Here is an 11,042-nt window from a genome sequence, read left to right on the forward strand (position 1 = left end):
CCTGTCCTCCTGCCCTCCTGTCCTCCTGTCCTCCTGTCCTCCTGCCCTCCTGTCCTCCTGTCCTCCTGTCCTCCTGTCCTCCTGGCCCCTGCCTGAGGACAGTCTGTCTCAGGTTGGGAGAAGTTACTGATCAACTGCAGCTGATCGATACAAGCAGAGGAGGAGCTGTGGGACACAACGCAGCAGGATAAAACCTGGTGAGGAGGCAGACTGAGGAAGAAGAGCAAAGTGTCCATGATGATGATGAAGCTGCTGCTGCTGCTGCTGTCCCTGTGTGTCTCTGTCTCCTGGACTCAGGACGTCCTGGAGTATGACGACTATGATACGGTGAGCATTTATCAGTGAAATCATGAATTTAATTTAGGTTAAAACAGCTGATATTTTAATTTTTAACATAATTTAATTAAAAATATGTTAAAGAATAAACACAAACAGGATCAGTCAGAAACCAAAACATTCAGTTAAAAACAATAAAAACAACAAAAAGGATATTTTATAACAATTATTTTATATCTACAGGATGTCAAAGCTTTATCAAACGGAACGGTAAGAAGAACAAACAAGTTTAACTTTGTGTTGCGTTTGATTGGTTTTTACTAACTTTATATTTGTGTTTAAAGGCGGCGACTGTAGACGCCCGAGGTCACCGTCCGATAACAGGAGCCAGAGAAACGTACACGGCCAACAAGAACAGCCCTCCTCCAATCAGCGGAGGCAGCAGGTGACACCCACACCTGCAGAGAGTTACACAATAATACATTAAATACTGTTATAAACTTTCAGTCTGAACGAGCAGAAACACGTTACAGTTCTGTTCAAATGACAAYAATCAGAGGTTGAAACATCCTGCTGGAATTCTGCTTTAAATTTGAAATATGATTAAATTTTCTGTATCTGAGAATCACAGGATGATAAGTTATTTAAATAAATTAAAACAGTGTTTAATGGAACAGTTATTCTATAAAAAGAAACATAAACCTGTTCTGAAATATTCAAATTATGAAGGGTTGTTTAGTGATAGGTYGTTTTATGTATTTTGGACCGTGAGTCTGCAAATAAAGCACATCATCATCATCAAACTTCAATTTTACCCAAACAAAAACACACTAAATGTGATTTTCTGTGTGGCTTTGGAGCATTTTCCTGACAATAACACAATAATTCCTGTAAATTCCCACATGCAGCTCAGCTTACTGTTGGTTGTGTTCAGGTACCGCGGCCGACCCACTGCAGCGCCGCTCGGAGGCCCCCAGCMGCAGGAGAAAATAGAGCAACCCGAGGCCGGAGGATGCACTCACGCTTCAGAGGCCATGGTACGAAAACACCCCCMCAAGTCTGAAAACTCAAAAAACATTCTTAGAATCACTTTTTTTCTTTTTCAAACTGGGCTCAACACGTTCAGAACTACATGTAAATAAAGACAAATAAAAGACTGTTAACTCCGAGACGTTTTGTCCTTCAGGGGGTCCTGTGTCCCACCGGCTGTGAGCTGAAGAACATGCTGCTGAAACAAGAGAGGAACGTGAAGTCGGTACGGTTCTGATTTCTAACGACGACCAAAGCAAAGGAGAAYAAATCCAAACCAGCAGTTACTGGGAACTGATTCAAGCCACAATCTTTAAAATGGTTTTTATTTCTAAATGTTTTAATGGCAGGCCGTTCATCAGCTGAAGCCTGCCATCGAGGAACTGTCCAGCTCCTCCAACAACATCTACAACTACGTCCACGGCATGTCCAACTCTCTGAGGGAGAGACAGAGGGTCTTCACCGGTGAGACCAACAGGATCACCTTTCAAACYTTAATATGAAAACTGCAGCTGTTACAGACATTAAAATACTTATTTTAATCAAAGAGACATTTATTCATTTAAAATAAATAATATTTGTCACCTTTTACACATTAAAACAGCTGTTTTATGTTAATTTAAACTTTAAAACAGTTCATCCAACGTAACAAACACCTTGAGAGTTGATACAGGTCAAATTAAATCAAATTAAATTCACGTTACATGAACAGTAAGTCTTAATGTTCCATAAATATTATTGATTTGTTCCATGTGCTGATTCCTGCAGACAACAACAGGGTCATGGGTCAGTACACGGATCAGGTGGAGGAGCAACACGCCTACATAAAGGAGACGGTGGACACCGTCTTCCCCTCAAACATCAGAGTGCTGCAGGTAAAACATCAGCCCAAACYAAAGCGTCGTGGCTGCACAGCGAGCTAGGTTTCCTGTAAAATAAAACATTAATGCTGAAGAAACTGAATTATTAAAGCTAAATGAAGAAAAATWATATAAACGTAAAGAAGCTAAAGGCTAGCTAACAAACAAAATATAGATAGAAGCTGAAGTACCGCATGGTTAATTAAAAGTACCCGAAAGTTAGCTAGAAGAAAAAAGTAACAAAAACCTAACTTTAAGCTAAACGTATCAAAAGCTAGCTAAAAGCTGAAAGTAGCAGAATGGTAGCTGAAAGTAGCAAAATGCTAACAAAGGGCTAGGTAATAGTAGTAAAAAATTAGCAAAAATGCTAAAAGTAGCAAAAGAATCTGAAACTGAAGAGGATTTCAAAGAAAGCAAAGTTTTCAAAGTTACTAAMACTAAAAGTCCGAGCGCTCGGCGCCTGAACGAGCTGAACGTTTTAAATAGCACAAATGCTCAACGCTGACTCAGCATCCAGTCAATAAACCAAACACCATAACTGTAATKTATGATTCTCTTGGTTTCAGGGGGTTCTGGACAAGATCAAGCAGAAGATCCAGGCCCTGGAGAAGGCCATTCAGGCCCAGAAGGACCAGTGCAAGGACCCATGTATCACCAAGTGTCCCATCCCCGTGGTCTCTGGTGAGTGAATCATTTTAGACACTGAAATCACTGCTTTGGACGGACTTTGTCTGAATTCAGCAAATGCTGCGTAGCTCTGAAGACCAACAATATTTAGTTTAGAGTTAGAGTTTGACAATAATACATCTATTTGACTTCTTTGTGATTCCAGGTAAGGAGTGTGAGGACATCTACCGACGAGGAGGACGAGACTCTCAGATGTATCTCATCCACCCGGACACCCTCAGCCCTCCGTACAAAGTCTTCTGTGATCAGACCAGTAAGAACGGAGGTACGTTACCCCACCTGTTTTACATGAGTTTTATATCCGGGATGTCTCCACAAACAGAGTGTCTCTGTCCTGCCTCCAGGCTGGGTCCTCATCCAGARCAGACTGGACGGCAGCGTGGACTTCGGCCGGCGTTGGGACGAGTACCGCCGCGGCTTTGGCAACATCGCCTTCACTTCTGAAAAGGGTTTCTGTGAGACTCCAGGTAGGACCTTCAACGACTCTYACACTTCAGCTGTAAATCATGGACGACTGTCTACACAATAACAACATCCTCCCTCTCGTCATGTCAGGTGAGTACTGGCTGGGAAATGACCGCATCAGTCAACTGACCAAGATGGGCCCCACTGAGGTTCTCATTGAGATGCAGGACTGGACTGGGGCCAAGGTATTCAAATTTTTGATGACTGGATTGTTCTTTAAATGAAACAAGATGTTTAAAGATTAAATAYCTCTGAAGATAAAAGGGTAAAATATTCCTGTCTTCACGTTTAGGTGCACGCCCAGTACAACCAGTTCACCATCCAGTCAGAGACGGCGAATTACGTGCTGGCCGTTGACGGTTACTCTGGCAATGCTGGCAACTGTTTCCTGGAAGGAGCTCTGGAGCTTTTTGGCGTGAATCGTACCATGACCATACACAACGGCATGATGTTCAGCACGTATGACMGAGACAACGACAACTGGTGCGTCTGATAAACGTCACCAAACTTCAAAAACAATCAATCTAGTTTCACCTCCATTGTTCTAGTCAATGATTCATTCATCAGATTATGTTCATCACTTGTTTGTGTCCTCCAGGACCCCTGGTGACCCCTCGAAGCAGTGCTCCAGGGAGGATGGCGGCGGCTGGTGGTACAACCGCTGCCACTCAGCCAACCCAAACGGGCGGTACTACATGGGCGGCAGCTACACACGAAAGATGGCGAAACACGGCACGGACGACGGCGTGGTGTGGATGAACTGGAAGGGTAGCTGGTACTCTCTGAAGGCCATCAGCATGAAGATCAGACCTTACATCGCCTCCAGATAATCGTACGGAGGGGTCGGCACGTGCAACGCAAACAGGAAGCTGTCAAAATAAAAGTTTCAGATTAATGGCATGGCAGATCACTCTGTTTGTAGATGGACACAAACACGTTTACACTCAATAAATTTGGGACAAAAAAGTTTAAAAGCAGTTTTATATATTTAATAAAAGTTCAGTTCAGCTGGGAGTAAATATGTTGTGATTCATCTTGTTGTTGTGTTTGACTTCAGTCAGGRTTAGTTTTTAAACTGTCCTCTGCTACTCAATAAAAATATTGAGGAACCTTCATTGTTTGAACGTTTTTATCTGTATTTCCTAAATAAAACGTCTTTTTAGTAACAGAAAATCCATTTAGTTTACACTTAAACATATTTCATGTAACAGATGCTAATATGATGTATTTACGAATAAAAATAAAATTACAGATTATATATACAAACAAAACTTCATAATTTAAAACAAGTTAAATAACATAGTAAGATTCCTTTACATTATTGTGACCTATACCCTGAAATAAAAGTTAATTTAAAACTATATAAAAAGGTTTTAAAAATAGTTAAATATGCACAAATAAAATAGTTTTAACTCTAATGAGATAAATGATATTCAGAGAAAGTTTACATTAGATAACATTTATTTCTTCTTGCCTTTTTACAGATTTTGAGGTAAAACTCAGGTTACTAAAGATGCCCCTCCCCCAGGCCCCGCCCATTACCTTATGTGCTGTTTTTTGAAACAAGTTATTAAAACTATCCAAACYTATATAAAAAGCCAGATTAGTTGTGTGTATATTTACAGAACATTTTCAAATATTCATAAATCGGTGTAAAACGCATCACTGCACTATGACGACTCAGTCTGAGCATAAATATAAAATACATACATCCAGTTTAGTTTAATAAGAACCTTAAAAACTAAATTTTTGGTTCCCTAACAGTTTAAATTTCTACTGATAATCTGTTTTAGTCCTGGTTACATGAAAGCATTTTTAAAACCTTGAATAAAAAGTTTATTACAGTCTAAATAAATCAGGGTAATTTGTTTATCATCTCTGTTTTTTGGTCAGGCTCTGCAGAGGTCAGAGTGTGGACTTCTGCAGACCCGTTCAGCTCCAGGACAAGCTGATTCAGTCCGATGTCCTCAAACTGGGTCAGCAGTTCTCTGTGAACCGTTGGAATAGTTCTGTATCCCGCAGACGGTACCGGGCCCACATCAACGGGCTCCAGCTTCACGTGTGGGACGTTTGGAGGAGGAGCTGCAGCTTCCTTTTTCTGTCGGACCGTTTTGTCTGTAAAGTTCAGGTCTGTTTGAAGCGTCTCGTAGTCGTGATGACGGACGCTGAACGGCAGCGCCAATCTGCAAGTTCCCCCACAGGTTCTCAGTTTCATGTCAACGTCCACCTGATRAGATGAGGACGAGGGTCAAGATGTGGACATCTCAGTAAAATAGGCCATAATAAACACCCAAACACTGAGGATTATCAGCAGCAGTGCACAGAAACACGAGTCACTCAAGCCTTACCTCTGTTCGGTACAACTCCTCCACTTGTTTCCTAACTTGGACGTTCAGATCTTTCAGGTTTTGCTCCAGGAAGGAGGACCGGTTCYGTAGTGACGTGAGGTTTCTGGTCAGATTTTCTGCTTGTTCCACAAACTTCAGTTCTGAAACTGGTAACAAAAACAAGTCAGTTTTACATCAGCAGGCCTTTATTTTGTCCAAGTAATCCAAACGAGCCGTAACTGTATCTGTTGACGATGACCCTCCGGTTAGAGTTGTACACGTCGGTCATCACCGACATGGATTTCTCGGCTGCGTCTTCATCTGTTTGTGCCGTTTTACAGACTGTCTGCAGTTTTCTCTCCACATCAAGCTCCATCTGTGAGATCAGACCCTGCAGTCTGCAGCCAGAGGGGCATTTAGAGACCTGGAGGACAAAACTCAGTAACTCAAAGTGGTGTACCACAAGGATCTATACTAGAGCCTTTATTTTGTCTTATTTTTATTGATTGTTTTTATTGTGTTTTATCTAAGATAGGAAAAATATAAACAAAAAATTTACTAGTCCATAATGTRGACCTTAATTCACTGATCAGTGTCGGTTGTTTCCACTTCTCACCCAGTCATCATCTGAGCAGAAGGGGGCGTTTGATTTTAAAGAGCACTGCTGTTTCCTGAACGTGTGGCTGGCAGACTGTCGGCCATCTTGTTTCTGCTGTTTGACCCTTAAACACACTGAAGAGGAGAGGAACACCGAGGTCAGTTTATCTAAAGTAAAAAGTCATTCTGATTTTTTGTTTGTTTGAGTGGAACAGATCTTTAAACCAGTCAAAGCTCATGTTKGTTTTGTTCTTTTTTATGTTAAGAGTTGATAACGCTGTTAAAGCTTTTTTTAATGAAGCATCACATTTACTTCTCAGGTGCTTTTAATTTTTTTAATGCATTTTTGTTTTCTTCATTGTTTGGAATAGAACATTTTATATTGTCTTGACTTTCTAGTTAATGTGCACAAATCTAACACACATTCATGCAATACTTTAACTAAAAAAGGGTTGTGCAATATAAGAACAAAAGCAAGACATCAAGAAAAACAWGCCCTTTATGGATTTTATGGAAATATTTTAAACATCTTTATTCTACATGGCAAACAGGGGCATCATTGTGGAAGTGGGGCAGAGGGGGTAACCTCCAATTTTGGCCACCCCTTAAAAACTGGTCCACTACCACTGGCCCCCCTTGGCCAGACGATTTTATTCTTCAGTCTTTGCTTGTTTTTTTCTCTAGTTTTTTGGTAGCTCTTCAAATAAATCATCTCATATCTGAAGTGGTGCAGATTTGTTGAATCTGATATATTTAAGTGTAAAATCCACTACTTGTTTTTGTTTAAGTCTCTTTATTTGTCATAAAATCTGACTTTTTTCATTTAAAATGACCTCTAACAAACTGGGTTACTATTTAGTTGGTATTTATTAATATTTAAAGAGAAATTATTGTGGTGTTTGCATGGTGGCATTAAATAAAGAGCCCAACTCTCAGCAGCTGAGGTGAAGACAGAATCTTTATTTATTGACCAGAGTTCATGTTGATCTTTACTGAGTTAAAGAACATGACAGAGAGGACATTGGACTTTTAATGCAACAAACAGGTCGATGGAGTTTACACAATGTGGTAAAATATATCAGTCAGCACAAATACACAAGACTGTTTGAAATAATTTTGAAATCCCAGAAAGATTTCCAAGCAGCTAAGTCAAGGGTCACCTTTGATTTTATAGTTTTTGTTTAATTATTTAAAAAGTAGCGGGCCGGATGAACATCCGAACAATTTTCAGGCTGTAGGTCATCGGTTTGTAAGTCACCCACACAATTCCGTTCTCAGTTTGAAAGAGCGTGCTTGTTGTTGGGTCGTATGRACCTTTGTGATAAATCCCGTTAAGGTTAGCCGACTGGCAGCTATGATACCACCACCCACCCCCGAAATCTTYGGCACAGTTCCTCGACCACTCGTCGTTGTCCTTGTCAAATGTGCTGAACTTTTTGCCGTTGTGGGACATGTCAGCCGTCTTTCCGGGCATCGTCAGAGCATCACCGGCATCTCCGGTGTACCCCGACACGTGCAGCGGGTACCCCTCCTCCTCCGTGCCCACCCTAATCATATATTCAGCAGTAGCCACGCCCCCCTCCCAGTCCTCCAGCTCCACCTTCAGCATGGTCTCGCTCTGATTGGTCAATAGATGGAGGTTTTGGTTGCCCAGCCAAAACTCCCCCTCCCCTTTATCGCTAACCGAGCCGAACCCGTCGCGGTACTCGGCCCAGGTGCGGTTGAAGCTGACTGAACCGCCGTCCCTCTGCTGGACTAACAACCACCCACCCATGAGCCCCTCCTGCTGGCAGTACACCCCCACTGCGGCTGTGGAGTCCGAGTCGCCAGGTTTGATTTTAAACAGGCCATTTGTTTCCCCTCTCCGGTGCTTCTGGAAGATGTCGACACAATCTGCAAACAGAGAGGGGTACACTGAGGGCCGCCACTTGATCGGACCAGAGCTGGATCAGCTGGTCGTAATTTACTAAAAAAATAAAACAATTACATCTAAAAAAATTAACTGTTTATATTTATACCCCAATAAACGCCAGGATAAATCTGATAAGTCTGTTTTAGTTACAAACAGGAGTTCCAACTCATCCCTGGTAAYGAAGCAACTTGCTATGTTTCACTCTTATGTTTGTTTAAAGGTAAATAATCTCCCTCAGGTCAATTAGCCCACTTGTCTTTAGTTTCTGTTGATTTTTATGGGTTAGCCGTTAACCAAACTACAATCAAAACTGTATATGAAAATCTACAAACTATACGGCCAATAAGATAAAAAATACTGTTTTCACGTCTACTTTTTGTACTTTGGGCTAGCTAGCGAGCTAACTTCAGCTAAAACACGCTATCTAGCTAGTCGCTCCTGTTTTTGCGTTAGAAGATTTTACTCCAGAGCTGATGTTTTAGTACCTTTTCCTACATAATCATCCTGCCGCTCAACAGTCGTGCTCTTCACGCTCCGTGCGTGGAAATCAGGGACGTCGTCCTCTGCATCATCGGTCAAGAACCCTCCAAGGTCAAGACCAGTGCCAAAGGGGTCCATGAACCCAGTTTTAGAGTCTCCCAACAGGCTTCCCTTTGTGCCACCAGAGCTGAGGGTTTTGGTAAAACTCGAGGAAGATGGGGAGGAGGATGCATGGGTGAGTGTTGGGAACAAAGAGCTCATCCCTCCCTTGGAGAGRTCAGTCGTCCTCTGACACTCGGGCCCTCCACTGTACACTTCCTCTACCGTTTCCACTGGACCGTCCTTTGTTTGGACCACTTTCCTCTTGATGGTCTTGGTGCAGGAGACAGATTTAGTGGACACGTGGCTTGTGCTGGGCTGGCCCAGATCAAACCCCCCAAACCCGAAATTGTCAGATCCTCCGAGCTCGGTGATGGATTTAGATGAGCCTGAGGAAGGGGAGAGAGGAGGGGGTGTGGACGACACGTGGGAAGTAGTACCTGGGACCTTAGATATGGTTGCTGGGGAGGAGCTGGAGCCTTCCTCCTCCAGGACGAACTGAACCGTGTTCACCTGCAAACAGAGGAAACAAAACTTCAAACTAAAGGACAAAATATGTAATTTGAACTTAATTTGTGTCCTCTGCCAGGACAGATGGGAAACATCCAGAATGTAACCGCTGGATATTTATCTACAACTTAATAAWTGTTAACTTGATGAACTGAATTTAAAGACAAAAATGGTTACAACTCAGTCCATTTTACAGATACTGAGTTATAATTTGGTGTGGTAGTAGCTGAGCAAGATCTTTGTTTGTAAGTTGGAGGAAACAGGTGAACTGCATTCAGTTTCTTAAGGAACTCTAGTTGATTTTTCCACAAATATCACAAATCCTATGTCTTTTGGGAAACTCAAAGACCGGGTTCATTCGATTTTTACTGATTTTCCCTTCACTGATGTTTAAGTTGATTGCGTGTCTAACCTGAGGAAACAGGTCCTCCTTCTGCTGAGCCGCCACATCTTTAGATTTATAAATGGAGTCTACAACTGCATCCTTCAGTTTCCTGCTCTTCATCACGTACAGAGTCCCGACCGTCTCGATGTTCTGGGCTGAGCTGGTCTCCAGCTGCTGCACCTGAGGGAAGTGAGTAAAATTAGTGAATTATATTTGAAAAATCTGGGTTATTCCCGTGGACGCAGTAGTATTGTTGCTGTCTGAGTCGTGAGGTTTCACCTGTTTGTCCAGAGTCACGTAGCTGTCCTTGTCCACCTGGTACTGGATGTGACCGCTGCAGGATCCTTTGCAGGAGCGAATCTTGATGTCAATATCAGTCTGACAGGAGAAAAAACAAAATGAGTCAGTATACAGCTGGAAGAAATAAAGACGTGTTCATGTGTGAACATCTGAGTGTCATTCAAACAAYGCTAATGCTAATCTGTATTGTTTTTGTCCCTTCTGTCTCTCCGTACCTCCAGCCTCTGCATGTCAGTGACCTGGCTTTTGACCCGATCCTTCAGGGCCAACAGGACCTTCATCTGCCTGTCGATCCGGATCTTCATTTCTGTGATACTYTGACGCAGATTCTGGGCCAGGTCGTAGTAGGTGTTGTCGTTTCCTGGTGGAAGAAGACACGTGTGAGCTAACRAATCCACTTAAAGCCAACAGCTAAAGCACTAATAGCAAGATTTTAAGTGCTCTGCAGGTTTATACTTAATTTTTTACCAAAGTTAGACAACACACAAAGGCACAGAGTTCTTAGCAAACAGCTGGAAACATAAAATGACAGTTTTAGGTTCCTGACAGCTTCAGAGTAAATCCAGGAAAACTCTCAGGTTGAATTTTACACATAAATTATAATAAACATTCAAAGTGGATCCTAAAAGTGAGCTGAGATCATTAATGATTTTAAAYTAGTAAATGAACGACTGACCAGAGTCGAGGGTGAGTTTCTCCCTCAGGTAGTCGTAGGTCTGTCGGGACACCTGGTCCGTGGACCGGTGCTTGGCCTTGTTCTGGTCCAGCAGGCTGCGGATCTTCTCGATCTTCTTCAGCAGATCGTGGTCGTTTTTATCCATCAGACCCTGGATCCTGCAGCCCGACGGGCATTTAGAGCTCTGCCAGAGCACAGAGAGAAACCTTTCAACTTTTACTGTAACTTATCGTCTTCATTTATTGCCTCGGTTTTAGTTGGTAGAAAACATTAAAGCATTTGTCAGTATAAATAAAATAACATACATGTTTCAGTGAGTTGGCACCAAAAAATACTTTTGTCATCACTTAACAGAAAATATCACGTTTGTTCAACATGAAAAGTTACTTTAAACACTTTAAAAATAAATTGCATGGATATTAGTATATATGTACAGTTG

The 11,042-nt window shown here is 42.0% G+C and overlaps 3 protein-coding genes across 3 annotated transcripts in view; 1 reads left to right on the forward strand and 2 right to left on the reverse strand.

Moving 5' to 3' along the window:
- Positions 1 to 237: 237 nt before the first annotated feature.
- On the forward strand, positions 238 to 4,432 carry fgb (fibrinogen beta chain; the record flags this gene model as incomplete). The annotated part of the gene is given in 13 exon segments (XM_014024591.1): positions 238 to 327; positions 520 to 546; positions 621 to 721; positions 1,211 to 1,313; positions 1,463 to 1,531; positions 1,656 to 1,770; positions 2,074 to 2,180; positions 2,732 to 2,846; positions 2,998 to 3,117; positions 3,197 to 3,319; positions 3,408 to 3,502; positions 3,610 to 3,800; positions 3,916 to 4,432. Coding segments are annotated over 13 exon segments (1,488 nt in total). The 3' UTR covers positions 4,148 to 4,432.
- Positions 4,433 to 5,138: 706 nt separating this feature from the next.
- Positions 5,139 to 6,376, reverse strand: LOC106529237 (fibrinogen alpha chain; the record flags this gene model as incomplete). The annotated part of the gene is given in 4 exon segments (XM_014024592.1): positions 5,139 to 5,544; positions 5,666 to 5,811; positions 5,885 to 6,068; positions 6,261 to 6,376. Coding segments are annotated over 3 exon segments (654 nt in total). The 3' UTR covers positions 5,139 to 5,172.
- Positions 6,377 to 7,181: 805 nt separating this feature from the next.
- fga (fibrinogen alpha chain) overlaps positions 7,182 to 11,042 on the reverse strand; it is a 6,725-nt gene continuing 2,864 nt past the window's right edge. Inside the window, exons 3-8 of the mRNA XM_014024590.1 lie at positions 10,604 to 10,787; positions 10,143 to 10,288; positions 9,907 to 10,005; positions 9,655 to 9,807; positions 8,639 to 9,245; positions 7,182 to 8,134 (exon numbers count right to left, since the gene is read on the reverse strand). Of these exons, the coding sequence (XP_013880044.1) occupies positions 7,431 to 8,134; positions 8,639 to 9,245; positions 9,655 to 9,807; positions 9,907 to 10,005; positions 10,143 to 10,288; positions 10,604 to 10,787 (1,893 nt within the window). The 3' untranslated portion in view covers positions 7,182 to 7,430. The remainder of the gene's footprint in view (positions 8,135 to 8,638; positions 9,246 to 9,654; positions 9,808 to 9,906; positions 10,006 to 10,142; positions 10,289 to 10,603; positions 10,788 to 11,042) is intronic.

Source organism: Austrofundulus limnaeus, unplaced genomic scaffold, assembly GCF_001266775.1.
Source record: "Austrofundulus limnaeus strain Quisiro unplaced genomic scaffold, Austrofundulus_limnaeus-1.0 Scaffold429, whole genome shotgun sequence".
Taxonomy (NCBI): Eukaryota; Metazoa; Chordata; class Actinopteri; order Cyprinodontiformes; family Rivulidae; genus Austrofundulus; species Austrofundulus limnaeus.